The sequence below is a fragment of the Pristis pectinata genome, chromosome 6 (genome assembly GCF_009764475.1).
Source record: "Pristis pectinata isolate sPriPec2 chromosome 6, sPriPec2.1.pri, whole genome shotgun sequence".
Taxonomy (NCBI): Eukaryota; Metazoa; Chordata; class Chondrichthyes; order Rhinopristiformes; family Pristidae; genus Pristis; species Pristis pectinata.
This window is the reverse complement of record NC_067410.1, coordinates 94,714,826-94,732,867: the sequence shown is the minus strand read 5'-3', so window position 1 is coordinate 94,732,867 and position 18,042 is coordinate 94,714,826. Positions and strand designations below refer to the sequence as shown.

Below are 18,042 nucleotides of genomic sequence, written 5' to 3'. Positions count from 1 at the left end.
CAGAAAACTATGGGAGGGGTAATCATAGGGATGCTTTAAGGAGGATGTAAATCAATTTTTGAAAGATTGAGGGCTATGGAGAATTGCCATAGGAGAGGAAGTGAGGCCTAGGGAGATCATATTGAATGGCAGGCAGGCTTGAGGAGCTGAGTGGCCGACTCCTGCTCTTATTTTGTTCTTATCTTCATTTACAATGCTGTTGCTCTCCACCTAAAAGAATGGACTTGCTTTTCCTGTGCCACGTCTAAGCTGGCACTGGTTCAGTGGGCAGAATCAATAATATTCTGATGTTGGACACCACAAAGCAGCCACAGTTGGTGCACAGTTTAGAAATTGCCAGTGATAATTGGCTAGTGAGCTTGGGACTTCTGTGTTTGCATGGGAATCCCAAACAGGGTGCATGGTGGTGAGTAGTTAGTGCTACTGCCTCACAGCTCAAAGGACCTGGGCTTGATTTCTGGATCTGTCATGGAGTGTTTGCACTTTCTCTCCATGACCTCATTGCTTTTCTTCCACATCCCAAAAATATGCTGGTAGGTTAATTGACGACTGCAAATTATCACTTCAAGGCTTAAACAATCAAAAGGGAGCTGATTGGCTTGTGTGAGAGAGAATGAATTGCAGGATACAGGGAAATAAGAAAGGGGGAATAGAATTGCTCTCCTAGAAGCTGGCATGGACTCAATGGGCCAAACAGCCTCCTTTGCGTAGTTATAAACTATAGCAGCGCAGTGGCAGAGTTAGTCGAGTTGCTCACTCACAGATCCAGTGACCAGGGTTCAGTCCTGATCTCCATTGTTCTCTATGTGGAGTTTGCAAATTCTCCCTGTGACCACTTAGGTTTAATTCCGGGTGCTCCAGTTTCCTCCCACATCCCAAAGACATGTGAGCTGTAAATTGCTCCCATTTAGTGGTTGAGTAGTAGAATACATGTGTATGTGGGGGGGAAGGGGGATGAAATGGGAATGCGGGGACAATAAAATCGGAGTAATGTAGGGCCAGTGTGGATGGGTGCTTGATGATTGAACATAGGACATAGAACATAGAATATTACAGCACAGTACAGGCCCTTTGGACCACAATGTTGTGCTGACATTTTATCCTGCTCTAAGATCTATCTAACCCTTCCCTCCCACATAGCCCTCCAGTTAGCTATCATTCATGTGTCTATCTAAGAGTCTCCTAAATGCCTCTAATGTATCTGCCTCCACAATCTCTGCCGACAGTGTGTTCCATGCACCCAGCACTCTCTGTGTAAAAAAACTTGCCTCTGACATCCTCCCATACCTTCCCCCAATCACCTTAAAATTACGCCCCCTCGTGTTAACCATTTTCGCCCTGGGAAAAAGTCTCTGACAGTCCACTCGATCTAAGTCTCATATCATCTTGTACACCTCTATCAAGTCACCTCTCATCCTCCTTCTCTCCAAAGAGGTATTTGTGTGGACTTAGTGTGGACTTACTGTGGACTTGGTATGGACTTGGTGTGGACTTTGTGTGCCAAAGATCCTGCTTCTGTGCTGAGTGACTCTGTGACTACCTATAAGAGAAAGATAAGATATATGAGGGTGAGTTTTGTGCAGGTTGTCATGGAACTACTGCCATTTTCCAGCAAGATTTATTTTTTAATAAGACCTTTGAACCTAATAACAAAGCTAACAAAGAGAAATAGATATTTGGTGGAAATGGTTGAGCCCTGTGGTGGTAAGTGGTTAACTTACCCCCCTCCTACATACCATCCCTGCTGATCAGGCATGATCTGATAAAATGGCGGAGAAGGCTTGAGGGGTTGAATTGGTCTACTCCATGTTCCTAGCTGGTATGTTCATATGCATGTTTATACAATCTATGTTATGTTCAAGCACCCTTAATGAGGAAATGAGCTAGTAATTAAGGAAGAATTTTTTTTGTAAAGCAGTAAAGCCATTCCATCTACCATCTATGGCACATAATTAGTTAAAACATTAAATATCATAAATATCATTGTTATCTAGATTACTGGTAATTCTAAAGTTCTCAGAAATGTTCACAGATGTATTAAGATAAACTTGAGAACAAACCTCAGTGACCTGGAAGTCCCTCCAAAGACTGTTTACAGCTTTGAAGAGGAAGAGTGAAGAGTAAGAATGAGATGGAGGAAAATACAAATATATCATTAAATTATTGACTGTCCTATTAAACAACATTATCAGAATTCTGCTCAGTGTGTTAAGGGAATGATTATGTTTTAAAATAATGACAGTCATGTGTGTTGTTGCTTCTTGAGTCAAGAGAACAGTAACCTTTGCAGCATTTTCTGGAATGACCTTTATTTGGGACAAAATCAACTGGATTTCACAATAACTTGTGGAATCCAAAAAAAATTAACTTTATTGCACTGATTGAACTTGTGCAAAGTCAAACACACTTGGGTTATTATTATGGAAAGGTCAGGAACATTGTATTTACTGCAGGTTTCCAGTTAAAAGCGAAATTCATTTCTACTGTTCCAAGAGACGAAAGGTTGTAAGAAATATTTTATCTGTAATATTTGCTGTTGTGTACATTTATTTTCTTGGAAGTGAATGTGTGACTAATATGCTCTTGCCCTTAAGTACTATGAATTGGTTAGTCACATTGGTGACGTGCATTCTGCTCTTTAACTCTCACATTCTTGCTTATCGCCGAGTGGTCACCTTTTCTGCAATTCCTTGCGATGCGGTGGGAGCAGTGAATGCAGCTGACCTTGGGATTCAACACATCAATGACGTTCGAAGAGAGGGATACAAGTATAGTCTGAATAAGATCATAAATGCCCAGGAAAAGCAGGTGAGTTAAAGATTTGTTCAAGGAAGTAGAGCAATAAATTTGTCGTGATGGAATTTTTGCTTGGACACTTTTGTCTGGTCTATGTAAGGATAGTGCTGACGCATATTTAGGTGCTGATTTATATGCAAGTGTGAGATGTTCACAAAACCTTTGAACCATCATCTGCTACACTGATTGATTTTACATGCTTCAGTACCTGCAGCTTTCCAGAACCCTAATGAGAATGCAACTTGGAGTGGGGCTGGCAATGTTTTGGAACTTACCATAAGAAACTTACCTGAATCACGAGAAAAACAGAAAAGTGTTGTTTGGTCATTAACCAGAAGGAGGAAACACAAGGATCCTACCACAACACATGCTTTAGGAATTGCTTTCCCGCCTGGTCTTGATGGAGGAACAGTATGCAAGGACTACCATTCGCGTGGATCTCTGGTGCTGCACCACATCACGTACTGATGACTCGTGTATCTGCCACCACTTGTGTGCACCTGGTCAATCCTTAACCTGTGCCACACTAGTCACTTCACGTTGCAACAGGCGACATGTGGCAGTCTGCTGTTTCTGTCCCACTACTGCGATTGAAGTGATTTATTCTAAGAACCAGCTGAGGAGCAATGAGCTTGTAAAGCAGCCTTCCCATGGGTGCTGGGTGTCGTCATCATATCGGGAACTCCACGTAAAGAGGCAGGGCAACATGTGATCAGAAATTGTTCCCACTTTCTGAATGTCCTGCTTAGCTGAGGTGATGGTCCCTGCATTTGTAGGCCCAGGCCTGTTTTCCTGGCCATTGTAATGATTACTTTAACATAAGTCCTCAGTAGTTCTTCCCAATAGTCAGCTGGAATAAGAGGAACAGATATGTAAGCAAATCACAGAAACATGCAAGAACAATAGGGTTATAGTAATGGGGGATTTTAACTTATCCAATATTGGCTGGAATTACCTTAGTGCAAAGGGCTTAGATGGGGCGGAATTTGTTAAGTCCATCCAAGAGAATTTTTTGAGACAATGGTCCTACCAGAGACTGGATATACTCAAGCTTATCCTAGGAAATGAAACTGGGATCATGGTGGAACCATCACCATAATTCTGTATGTTTCAAGGTAGTTATGGAAAGGGATAAGGTTGGTCCTCATGTTAAGGTTTTGAATTGAGGGAAAACTGATTTCGCTAGCATAAAGAGAGGACCTGGCAAAAGTAGACTGGGAGCAGATGTTTGCAGGTATGAATTGGTGGATGTGCTGTAAGACTCCACGACTCTGTGACTTTCAGCTAGGTGTTTATAAAAGCCCAGGATCCTTTATGCTTTTTTAACCACTTTCTGAAACCGATCTGCCACTTTTAACACACTATACACAAACACATTATAGATATGGATGAACTTTTAATTCAAAATTCCAGGAAATTGGAAATTGATAATCACCCTTGCAAAAGTGTCTTGTGCAGTTCCTTACTCTGGAGCTATCATGAGGTTCTTTACCTGCTGCTTCATTGTGGAAGCTATAATGGATGCTGAACTATCACTGAAGGCACAAGATGAATGTTGTGCATGGCTTGGATCTCTGACTAAAGAGGGTCAGGCTGCAGGCTGCACCAGTTTGCTCTGGTTCAATTTACTTAATTAATTTTCTTAACTGATTTTAGGAGCAATATGAGATCATATATTATTTGGTGTTTGAGGTTTTCGAAACCAGATGTCATGTCACAAGCCCCAAACCACTGAAAAGCTGTGAAATCGAATCATTTCACATGAAGGTAAAGAGCTGATTGATTATATTTTCTTATCTCTGATTCTTGCTGAATATTAAACATTTCAAAGGTCTCTGATAATCAGTCCAATACTATCATTGTTTAAGAGCTGTAGACATGAAAGTAACCCATACCATCAAGTCTGGAGAAGAGTTACACATACCAGAATGTTAATAATCTCTTTTCACTTCATAGATGCTATCTGAGCTATTGTGCTTTCCGTGTTTTGCATTTTAATTCAGGATTCCAGTACTGGTGTCGTTTTACTTTATCTTGCAAATGTTAGACTTGCAGATTGCTTAATAGAATGTAATTGTAAGGATCATTTGACTACCTGTAGTATAATGTAAACTTTATTTAGTTGGATTTTATCATGGGCTATAAGGTTTATTGGATTACATGTTGCAGTGTAGTGGGTTCTGGCCTTGTTGTCTGGGCTACTTAGTCTTAATTGCTGAGGTGTAGATGTAAGGGTTGTTGGGCTAGTAATGGTGAGATAGTGAGGGTTATTAGACTAATAGTTGCAGTGAAGATGAAAGCGTGATGGCCTGGTTATTACTGTGAATATGGAATGTTTTTCGGGCCAATTGCCACAATCTACCTAGCAAGGCCTTGTGTGGATATGACACTTATTGACCTGGTTGCTATGGTGGAGGTGTGAGTTGTATTTGACAAGCTATAATGTAGATGCAAGGTTTATTGGAGCAGTTCTAATGTGGATGTAATGTATCGTACAGATATGTAAAGGTCACTGGCTTGTAAAAATTATTACTTTGGGACTTGGAATTTTGGAAAATCATGGAATTTCACAGAACAGAAGCAGGCCATTAGGTCCATTGTGACTGCAAGTTTTGAAAGAGCGGCCCAGTTTTGTTCACGTACTAGCATTTGGCCTATATAACTACATATTGGTCCTATTCAAGTGTATATACAACTGCATATTGGTGCAATGTTACAATGATTCTGTATTATTTTGTAGATGTGAGGACTAATGGAAAGGCTAATATAGTGTAGATATGAAAGTCTCTGGATTTGTTATAATAGTGATGTGAATTTTATCCTGTTAGTACAGATGTCAAACCCAGTCAAGTCGAGATTATTGCCAAATGCGCAAGTATGTTGTTGTACAGGTACAACGAAAAACTTGCTTGCAGCAGCGTCACAGGCTTGTAGGTACAGGCAACATGCAGAACATAACATATATAAGTTATACATAAATTGTACAAGACATTAAAAAAAAGACATAACTGCAAAAAAATACGTAATCAGAGACAAGTCCATGGTAGTGCAACAGGTGATCTGTAGTGTTCTGTTGTTGAGGTAGGATTAGGGTTGTGCAGGTCAGTTCAAGAACCTGATGGTTGTAGGAAAGTAGCTGTTCTTGAACCTGGTCATGTGGGACTTTAGGCTTCTGTACTTCCTGCCCAATGGTAGCAGCGAGAAGAGTGCATGACCGGATTGTGGGGATCCTTGGTGATAGATGCTGCCTTCTTGAGGCAGCGCCTCCCGTAGATGCTTTCATTGGTGGGGAGGGCTGTTCCTGCGATGGACAGGGCTGTGTAATTTCTCTCTGTAGCCTCTTGCATCGGAATTGCTGTAACAGGCCATGATGCAACCAGTCAGTATAATTTTGATAGCGCATCTGTAGAAGTTTGTTGGAGTCCTTAGTAATAGGACATATCTCCTTAAGCTTCTAAGAAAGTAGAGGTGCTGGTGCGCCTTCTAGTGATTAGATCTATGTGTTGGGCCCAGGACAAGTCATTGAGAAGTTAATGCCCAGGAATTTGAGGCTGCTAACTCTCTTCACCTCTGACCCACCAGTGAGAACTGGCATGATATGAAGGTTGTTGGAGTGGACATTATAGTTCAAATGTTGGGACTATAGAAATGGTACACATATTGAGTGTAATGTTGTTATTGTAATTGGTTGTTATATTTTCAATGGAGGTTAAATAGGATTGTTAAACATGTCTATACAGTGGTTTTCCGAGCTGAATTTACGTCATTGTAGTTGCTCCTTTTTATAATGATTAGCTTGAGGATAATAGAGTTTAGTATATTAGTTTGACAAAACTATCACTAATCGAATATTTTGGTTTTTATACTTTTGTTAGAAAGCATTTGGCGAATGTAAAATCGTCATTCGTATCTCAAAAGGCTTCCAGAATGTGAAGGATTATCAGTGTTCTAAATACCAAGGTATAATGTTTAAAAGTAGAATATAATACTTTTACTACATGTGTATTAGGAGGTGATACGAGACAGTTCATCCACAGAACACCAACCTAATTGATCATCAAATTCGAGAGTTTAGTGTCAGTCATTAAAACTTGACCTTTGAGACAGATTTTGCAATCTAGCCCAAGCTGATAGGAATGGTTTCATATCCAAACTGAAATGAAGTTTTGTAGACATAAACTCATAGCACAAAGCTACTTTTAAAGTGTCTGCCGAACCTCTGTTTGTTTTGATGCAGCAGATTGTAATACTTGGCATACTTTAGCTCCCAATCAGCAAACAAAAATGCTGAACACTGATTCCACAAATCCATCAAAAATACAATCTGATATCAGGAGCAGAGATGACTGTTTTTGACTATTGCAATATGCACATAGCTAGAGAGCCCAGACTGAGGAGGATAAAGGACAACTGTTGGGTCCTCTTTGGATGTCCTCAACTGCTCTCAGGTCACCTTTGTACAGGCTCAAAAATTTATTTCATTGTTCTGCAATATAAATATATTGCATGCACCTTAATGTGGATTCAGGCTAAGACTGAATCACTCTGCCAGTTAGCCTTCCTTTACTGAAGTGATCTATGTGTTAGAACGGTTAGATATTTTAGACTGTTGGATTGGTGAAATGCCTGATATCAGAATTATCACCCCTCGGTCGGCACCTTCAATACCTGGGGCCATAATTAGGCTGGGGGAGATCCCAAACAATTCAAATCCCTGATAATCAGGAGGCTATGGCCTTTGGGCAGACAGCTGACAATTCTAAATTGTGTCTGAATTTTGGACCTCATCCACCAAAGATTCAGTACACAAGTAACTGCAGGTGCTGGAATCTGGAGCAAAACAAAACTGCTGGAAGAACTCAGCAGGTCTGTGGAGGCAAATGGATGGTTGATGTGTCAGGTTGGAATCCTGCATCAGCACTGAGAGTGCAGAGGGAAGATAGCCGGTATATAGAAGTGAGAGGGAGGCACGGGACAGAGGCAGGAAGGTGATGGGGGGAACCAGATGAGAGGGGGTGATGTTGGGCAGATGGATCCAGGTGCGGAGAGTGATGAGTCTACGTAACAACGAGGGGAGGGATGGAAAAGGCCTCTATCACCTTCACCTTTACCATCCATGTTTTTTTCTTTCTTGGTTCATCTTTCCTATCTGCTCCCCCACCTGGTTCCATCATCCCTTCCTTATCAGGTTCTACCTATCACCAGATTCTGTCTCCACCTACCCCCCAATGGCTCCATCTACCATTTTTTCTTCTTTTCTTACATTTCCACCTATCACCAATCAGCCTCCACCCCAACACTGTACCCTACACCTGACTCCATCTGCCCATCATTCCCCACCCCTCAACTGGTTCCATCTATCACCTACGAGCGTCTGTCTCAACCCTCCCTCTCACCCCTTTATACTGGCTATTTTCCCTCTATACTCTCAGTCCTGATGCAGGGTCTCGACCCAAAACATCAACCATCCCTTTGGCTCCACAGATGCTGCTCGACCCACTAAGTTCTTCCAGTAGTTTAATTTTTGCTCCACCAAAGATTCTTCTTTGATATTTGGTGCTGCAATGTCTTAATAAAGAAACTTCTGCTGCAATATATATTTCTTTAAAGCTATCTCCATTCTGAACATCTTTAACATCATGAAAAATGTCTTGTGTGTCCTCAGCTTCAGCTGGAAATCCATGCCCAGGATGCTTTTACACAATTAAACCATTAAAGAGCGGAGACGTGGATCGTGCTGTTAATATTGCCATTCAAAAATATAACAGTGAGAGCAAAGATGTTAACTACTTTTCTCTTTTTAATATCACAAATATTTTAACAAAGGTAAGACTCCATTATCAAATTTTAAATTGTCATGTCCATTTTCATATTGTAAAGGAATTAGGATTGTTTTAAAGAACATTATATCTAATTGGTCCTTAATTCTCTTTAAATGGTTTTGTGGCTTCAGTGCAACATCAATTTTGTTTTAGATGATGGTAGTGCCATTTGCTATTTAGAAGCAAGAAATTCCTCAATATTTAGCCCAATAAAATAGCTTAATTCTGGTGTAAATAGGAATTATATCTTGCTGACTTTACATAGAATGAATTCACATAATGAGGACATTCACATCTACTCTGGGGTGATGTTTCTACTTGACAGATCTACTCTCTATCTTACCTCTCTTATCTCTTTTTGGCTCACATGTACTGATCTCATTTTCCTTAGTAAGTATCTAAGCTATTTGTACAAAGCAACTTTATGTGTAGCAAGTTTTATATTTGGATTATTGCCTGTGTAAAGAAATTTCTCCCCATTTTTAGATAGTGTTTTATGATCAAATTTACATTTCAGTGGTGCACTGCAAAGAGAATGTGCCATGTTACTGAATTTCCCTTTGCATCTTTTACCAATGATTTCAACGCTTCAACAAATATACCCTTTAGTTGATGTTTCGGGAAAATTATGACAATGCTGCAAATACACTTAAAATCCCACTAAAACAGCATCAGCATAATTTGTGGAATACCAGTGACCAATTTTCATTATCAATATTGGACAGGAAAAGTATGGTACAATAATGAAAATTGCCACAAGGACACTTTCTGGTTCCAATCTTGTCACCATTTGGTTTAGGGATCTTGAAGTGAATGGGTCAAGTCACATGCAGTTTCCTCATTAATACATACAAGTTGAGGGTCGCGTAATGCCAGCAGGATTCCAATGCAATTTTGGTGTATCAATTATTGGAATGTGTGGAGTGCTGCATGTGGACTTCCCATTGTCTTTGGTAGAGAGCAACCTAATCAATTGAATGAACAATTGGAGGTTAGTCCACCAAACTTAGCAGAATAACCACAGAGGAGCTACAAGATTTCTTGCTCTCTCTGACTAGTGAGCATACCTCCTGGCTGATGAAAGTGATTACTCAAAATCTTCTGCTGACAAAGTGTTCACTGTATTAAGCTGGTGTGAAGAACAGTTTTGATATCCTTGCCTTAAGTTATATTTGACTCAAACCTTCTGGGAGTAGCATGGGAAAGGGGGGAATGGAAATGTAATTTATAGAACAACTTCTTGTGCATTTCAGCCTGCATCTAGCCAGATGACATCAGTGGAATTCATTATCCAAGAAACTAACTGCGTCAAAGATGATTTCATGGTGGAACTTTCAGCTTGTGTTCCAAAACCCCATAAATTTGCAGTAAGTATTATTTGAAGAGCAGCTTTATACATAGAATCTCAGAAACTGGTTATTTGACCAAATTAGTAGGCGCTGCTGTTTATTTTCTACATATATCTTCTCCCTTTCTAACCAGCTCATCTCAGCCTTTCAATAAATCCTTTTCCCTCTTGAACTTTCTTGCATTGGTTTTGAAAACATTTAAACCACATGCCTCAGCTGCTTCCTGTAATCATGGGTTCATATTTCCAGAGTAAAGATAACTCCCCTGATTTCTTCATTTGATTTATTAGTACTATTTTATAATTATGATTTGTGAGTTTTGGAAACATATATTTCACCTACACTCTCTCCAAATTCTCCAACTACAATGATCAATAATTATGTACAGCCTTTTACAATGCAAAATGTCTAACAAGAGTAGAAGTGAAATTGGTGGCTTAAGAAATTGATGAGGGAAGTGGTGAAGTTGAAGGAGAAATGTCCAGAATGCAGGGTCTCAATGGCTGAAGAAAATGTCTGTGAAAATGGAGTAGGTGATAACAATAAACCAGAACAGGAGAAAGGATTTGCAAGGATAAAGAGCACTTTGGGGACTGGATGAAGCAGGACTATCGTGGGACCTGAAGATGAGAATACGGATCTTGAAATTAGAACAGGGAAAGCAGAGAGTCAGCAGAGATTGGAAGATCAAGGGTGATGAGAGGAAGCTGCAAAATTTCAGAAGCAGAGAGATGAAGTTAGAATCAGACAGCACAGAAACAGACCCTTTGGCCCATCATGTCCATGCTGACCAGCGTCCCTCTCAATACTAGTCCCATTGACCCAATTGCCTGCTATGCCTAGGCAATTAAAATGCTCATCCAGATGCTTCTTAAATATTCTGAGAGTGCCTACCTCCACCACCTTCTCAGGCAGTGCGTCCGAGGTTGGAGCCATCCTCTGGGTGAAAAAATTCTTCATCAGATTCCCGCTAAAGATCTTACTCATTAAATCTTTGGCCTCTGGCTATTGACACCTCTGACATGGGAAAAAATTTCTTATTCTCCACTTCATCTGTGCCTCTCATAGTTTTGTACATCTATATCAGGTCTTCCCTTCACCTCCTTTGCCCCAAGGAAAACAAACCCAGCCTCTCCGGTCTCTTCTCATAACTGAAACATTCCATCCCAGGTGAATCTCTCCTGCATCCCTTCAATGCAATCACACCCTTCCAATAGTGTGGTGACCAGTACAGTTTACGATATTCCAGTTGTGGCCTACCCAGTGTTATAAAGTTGTGTCAAAACTTCTTTGCACATATTTTATGACCTGGTTAATGTAGGCAAGCATCCCATATGCCTTTTTCACCACCTATGATGCCACCATCAGGGATATAAGGACTTGTAAACCACGCACCCTTTGTGGTCCTTACTCTCTAGTCTTTACCATTCATGGTACATGTCCTACCGTTATTAGCCCCCCCCAAAACAAAACTCATGAACTTATACTTATCAGGATTAAATTCCATCTACCATTGTCAGATCAATTTACCAGCTGATCAATATCATTCTGCAGGGTAAGACTACTCCCCTCACTATCAATAACACCACTAATTACCTTTCCTTCAATCAACCAAAGACTGTGTCGGTGCATTGAATGAATTTCATCATTGATGTCTGCCATCGTTGATGTAGCTCCTGAGATAGAGAAAGTGGTTTATGTTTTCCAGAGTCTTGTTGAGAGCCCTTATGTTGGAAGGCAGTGTGTTGCAATGGGAGGAGGTTGGTAGAGGACAGTTGTACCCCAATGCCCATCTTCTCGTATGATTTGGTGAATGAGTGGGGGATGGCTTGGAGCTCATTCCCTAGGTATGTACAAGTCTACATATTGCAGCTTGACTACTGAGGTTTGGGGGACTTTGGTTCTCGAGTGCAGTGGGTGTAGGCTGAGCAGCTTCCCATTAGTTCTGAAGATTAGCTGGAAGTTTGCTGGAAATGAGGTACAACACTACAGCAAGAGAGATCAAAAACAAGGCAATAACACGGTCTCGTTTGTCAACAGTCTTCACTGAATTTGGCTCTGTAACAGACCTGTTGGTTAATATCATGGCTTGCACGCTGTCATGGAGTAAACATAAGATGAAGACAAATTTCCCTGGAGGGCTGTCCACAGTCCCTCCAGATGGATAGAGTCATAGGCTTTAGTGAGATCAAAGAAGGCCATGTGTGCTGTGTCCAGTGCTGTTCCCTGCATTTCTCCTGGTATTGTCACATGGTGAAGATCCACCCACCTCCTTTAATGTCAATAGGATCGGTGGAATCAACAGGAGTCTTAATTTATGGGTTTCCTACCAGTAGAGGGAGCACTTGATCATCAAATGACATATTTTTACCTCTGACATTTTCAGCAATAAAAAGCAAAAAAAAGCCCTGCAACTGTTAGAAACTAGGGGAAAAAAAACAGAACTGAATGTATTAAAGTCAGAAAGGAGAAGAAAGGATGGGAACAATTATTAATAAGGGGTCAAAATATCATTGCAGAAGAGGCTGGAGAAAAGTTTTATGCAGAAACTTTTAGGAATTAGCAGTATTTTTTTACCACAGGGAACAAGTGAAACATAGCTCATTCGATCTTTTAAGAAAAGCAAAGAGGTGATAAGCAGGTCATGAATGAGAGTGCAGATTTACCACCCAAATGTAAATGCAAATCTCTGGCATGGTGCTGTATCATCCTTCTATAGACAGTGTGGTTGTTTGACCTATATGTTGCTTTATGACATAATGACATCCACTGCTCCCTGGGCAGCGACTTCTGTTCACCTTCTACAGTTTCTTTCCACTCCAGGATGGTTTTAAGCCTCTTTGATCTTTTTAATGTCTATTTAAAGTCTGTAGATAACCTGCACTTTCCACTTAGAGCTTTTCAAAAAGAAATATTACCAGCAATTTTGCTGTCTTGCCTGGATACTTTGATAGCATAAGCACAACATACAGAGTAAGGTGTGCTAAAATAAAAATATATTGCATTGAACACTGTACAATTTGACAGATTGTGCAATACTGAATGGATTGTGCCAGACAGAGTACACTTTACCCAATATCAGCAGAACATATAAGCTCACAAACAGGCTCCATTAAGATTATCATTTAATTGTGTGATATTTTACAGTTTGGAAATTACAATTTACACTTTGCACCAATAACTCAGTTTTTTTTGATCGCCCTGTAAACTTACCTTATTTAAAAACATTTTTTTTTACATTTTTTTCCTTTATTTCTTGCAACCACCTCCACACTTGCCAGTATTTCACCCTTCTCTTTCATGACTGAGAGGGCAGGCTGATTTAGTAATTCAAACACTGCCATTGCTGCTGTGTAAATGGCTGTAGCAGATGCAGGAAGTGAAACAAAGTGACAGCTTATCAAAAGGTATTTTTCTCTCTCCATACATTATGACTTTCACATTTAACTTGCTGCTTCTTTGTAACAGGAACATTCAGATTAGAAACTTAAAATTACCAATATATATTTAATGGTCACTTTGATGTACACTGAGTCCAGTAAAATGGGCTGGGGCAAAATATTTCTAATCCTTGATTATGTTTATTTTCAAGTCATGTCATTATTTTCTTGCTTTGTAGCATCTGGGTTTCTGCACCGTGTCTTTTGAATCAGTGTCTCCTGTCCTTGATGTGACTGAAGTGACCTGTGATATTTATGCAACGAAGGTAGTTGTGCTAAACATTATCTTAAATAAATTCCAAGAGCATCTGTATTTTGAGATTTTATCTGCAGCTTGCTATTCATTCCCTCAGTTCTTTAAAAGTTTATTCTCTTGGTATTTCATGACTTTTTTTTCATTCCTCTTTTGTTCCCTCTTTGTTCATATCATGAAGCTGTCAATCTTTTCTCTTGGTCTTGCCATATCACAGATACTCCCTTTGTCTTATCCCTCCCTCCCACTGACTTCTCTGCAACATAAAATAACCTTATTAATCTCTCTTTTCCAATTCTGACCACCAGTCTTTGACCTGAAACTTCAACTGTTTCTCTTTCCATGGGTGCTTCCAGTATTTTCTATTTCTAATTTGTTACCTTAGTGAAAGACAAAGGACTGCAAATGCTGGAATCCAGATGAAAAACACGATGATGCTGGAGGAACTCAGCAGGCCAGGCAACATCCTTGGAGAAAAGCGGGCAGAGCGAGAGAAAAAAGTAAAGCGAGAAACTGACCCGAAACATTGACCGCCTGTTTTTCTCCATGGATGCTGCCTGGCCTGCTGAGTTCCTCCAGCATCATCATGTTTTGTTACCTTTGTAACTGACTTCGTTGTACTGCTGTCCTTCAACGTCTTCTGTCCCAGAAATGTTAAAATATGATTGGTTTGCAAGAACATTTCAGTTTTAGAGAAAGATATCCTGACATTTCTCTTGTAATAAATTGATCTTTGTGCCCAATTTCCAGAATAAAAACAATTCAGTGAACAATTTTCAATGGCTAATTAACAGCTACTGCTAAATTGGTCAAGTAAAAACTAAAATACCTTTATCAGAACTAGGAATAATGGCCTTTGCACTTGTACATTAAGGAACTAACACTGGTGTAAATTTAGTTGATGATTAATGGAGTGGGTACAATGCAAAATTAAGCCTCCTCTGACATCATAGCCATTGCAACCACTACTCTGATTGTTCAGTCAAACACCTTCCCTCCTCAGGTGAGGCAAACAGCTCAACATTTGGCATCTGGCCTGTGAAGACCTGACTGACAAGAGCTTGCATGTAAACACGGAGACACAAAAAATCCTGCAGATGCTGGAATCTTGCATGTAAACTTGTACTGAGAACCATTCTGGGCCAGATTGGGGCCTCTCGACTGGAACATGTATTGGCTGAAAACAAGGTGACAAAGTGTTGCAATTGGTTGCGTGCTTTATGATGCACTGACATTAGTTTTATAAAGAAAGGTCGATTTGCATTTGTGTAGCACCATTCATGCTCCAGTCAAATTGTCCCAAAGTGTTTTACAGCCATTTAAGTACTGTTGAATTGAGGTAATTGTTGTGAGGAGGAAATTTAGGTTAACATTTTTTATCAGTGGGTTTCAGAAGTTTTTTTCAAAACTTCACACAATTGTCTACAACACAGCTCCACCACTTTCCTGTTTCTTGTTTATTCTTCAATGTTGGACTTGCATAAGCAATGATTGTTTTGTCATTTGGCCATTCCACCTTCCCAAAACACTTACACCTGCAAAGGGTCATGTTGCAGTACCCCTTTTTTAGCTCCATACATGAACATCAAAGTTCAGTGGAATGCAATTATACTGGTTTTGGGTCAAATTGTATCATTCCAGAAATCCAAAGCACTTCCTCATGTGAAATCCTCCCAAAAGGTCTATGGATCACTATCCTACTCAAACACAATCCTGCCCAGACCCCCTATTCATCTATCTCTTGAACCCATCCATCCCCACTCAACAATCACCTGATTTCCAGGTCTCAATCATCCAATCCAACCCAACCACCAGACCTTGATCATCTGATCCTCAAGTGATCAAGGTCTAGGTCTCAGATATTGATCTCCTCAACACCCATGGCCTGAACAGCTTGAGCCTCACATTCCTACCAATTGAGCCCCAGACATCAATCTCCCAACCTCAGATCCAGAATATCTGACCTGAATTCCATATGCACTCACCAACACCCTTTCTCCAACCATTCCAATTAAATCCAACTCACTGGACCTCCCTCTGACCAGTGATTGTAGGCTCATCACTTGCTAGCACATGATAAGATATCTTTATTAGTCACATGTACATCGAAACACACAGTGAAACGCACCTTTTACATAGGGTGTTCTGGGGGCAGCCCTCAAGTGTCGCCACGCTGCCAGCACCAACATAGCATGCTCACAACTTCCTAACCCCTACGTCTTTGGAATGTGGGAGGAAACCGGAGCACCTGCAGGAAACCCATAGAGACATGGGGAGAACGTACAAATTCCTTACAGACAGTGGCCGGAATTGAACCCGGGTCACTGGCGCTGTAATAGCGTTACGCTAACTGATACACTACTGTGTCTGCCCTTATGCTTGTTCCAACTATACACTTCTGGTCTATGACTCAGCCTGGTCCTTGTTTTCCTTACAAAGCAAATGTTTTTTTGTTATGTTAGGCCAAATTAGTGGTGCCCAACTTCTTGGGCATTCTAAGTGACTGAATTTGTAAGCGACAGGCCCTTAATCAAAACAGCTATTGGTTCATCATATTGCAAAGTGATCAGTGGTTTGGGATGAATCTCCAAGCATTGTACATAGAGAGCTTTAAAGAAAATTTGAATGATTTGGATGGGTGGAAATTATGAGTAAACCATCATTAAAATGAATTGGAACAGATAGACGTGCTCTCTCCCATCATCTCTGTGTCCACATCCTGGAACTCCCTAACTAACAGCATTATGGGAATGCCTTCACCAGAAGGAGTTCAGCAGTTCAAGAAGCAGCTCATCACCATCTTTTCAAGGAAATTAGGGATGGGCCACAAATATTGGCCTCGTCAGTTTCACTCACATTCTTAAAACTAAATAAAAGAAAATTTAAAAAATATTTACTGAGAGCAAAATTAGCAAACATGAGGCAAAGTGAGAAGTCACTATTATTACATATTGAAAATGAATCTTAAGAAGTGACTGGCTACTGTTAAAGTGACAGAGATGTTTTATAATGTTACTGCAGGGCGTAACAGTCAGGGGATTAAGTGGGCAAGAGGAGCCACTTGAGGATAACTATCAAGATGAAAAACAGGTATTTATACCCAAGTACAAGAGATCGATCTCTAGATCCAAACGTCGGAGGATGAAACAATCAGGAATGTGGAAACAGTCCAGGAGGGAAGAATCATCTTCCTCAGAATCATCAGAGGAACAAGAATTGCGCAGCCATCGTGAACCTTTCAAACAGCCAACTATTCATTATCATAATTTCCCAAATGCCTCCCCACATGCACTCACTTGTCCTGGTCAACCTAGATACGTACTTCGGAAAAACTGAACAAGAGAAGAGAATAAATCAAATTTACTTCTCCATTCCGTGCAATTTGGTAGAGCAGAAGATCTTATTACAGATTTGGGCACAAGCTTCTTGTGATTTTCAGAGCAAGTGGAGAGTCAGCTCCTCCCCATCTTCTTCAAGTGTGAACATGTTAACTTGTGTACTTCGTTTTACCCATTTCCATAAATTCTAATATGCCAAATAATCTGAACTTTATTTTCTTAAATATCTTTTTGACTATGAATTTTGTTAACCTTTATTGGCAAAGTATTAGCTGTTTGTATATCTGAGCATGTTCCTCCAAAGGACTGTATGAAATAAAATGTGATGTAACTGGCCCATTCCTTCTTTGTTTTCATTCAACCATTTTACTGTCAACTACTCCAGACAGATCATCTGCAATTAACAAGTCTTCATCACCTCCTTTCAGCCAACACCACCACAACTTGTGTCATTCAGTCTCTCTTGGTCTCCACCCAAGTTTAGAAATTCATTTTATTTTCTGTACTCTTCTCTGCAATTTAAAACATGTGGCCTTGCCCACATCCTTAAAAATAATTTTTTTAAAAACCCCGAAATATTTACTGAGAGCAAAATTAGCAAAAATGAGAGAAAAATGACAAGTGACCTCATTAGTAGATATTGAAAATGAATCTTCCAAAGTGATGGGTTACTGTTAAAACGACAGAGATGTTTTATAATGTTACTGCAGGGTGTAACTCTCAGGGGATTAAGTAGGCAAGAGAAGCCACTTGAGGACAACTATCAAGATGAAGGCAATTGGTAATTAGTTTATTGTTGTCACATGTACCGAGATACAGTGAAAAGCTTTGTTTTGCTTGTCATCTGACAGATCATTCCACACGTAAGTACACAGAGGTAGTACAAAAGGAAAAAAAAGCAGTATGTGGAATATAGTGTTACAGTTACACTGTATTGTAGAAAGTGCAGTGCAGGTAGACAAATAAAGTGCAAGAGCCATGAAAGGTAGACTGAGAGATCAGAGTTCCTCTTTATCGTACAAGAGGTCTGCTCAAGGGTCTTAT

The 18,042-nt window shown here is 40.1% G+C and overlaps 1 protein-coding gene across 1 annotated transcript; it reads left to right on the top strand.

Moving 5' to 3' along the window:
• Positions 1-1,794: 1,794 nt before the first annotated feature.
• Positions 1,795-17,333, top strand: LOC127571093 (fetuin-B-like). The gene is made up of 8 exons (XM_052017152.1): positions 1,795-1,819; positions 2,595-2,808; positions 4,453-4,563; positions 6,672-6,756; positions 8,462-8,622; positions 9,872-9,985; positions 13,587-13,673; positions 16,682-17,333. The coding sequence occupies exons 2-8, from the start codon at positions 2,599-2,601 to the stop codon at positions 16,994-16,996; spliced, it is 1,083 nt and encodes a 360-aa protein (XP_051873112.1). The 5' UTR covers positions 1,795-1,819; positions 2,595-2,598; the 3' UTR covers positions 16,997-17,333.
• Positions 17,334-18,042: the final 709 nt, after the last annotated feature.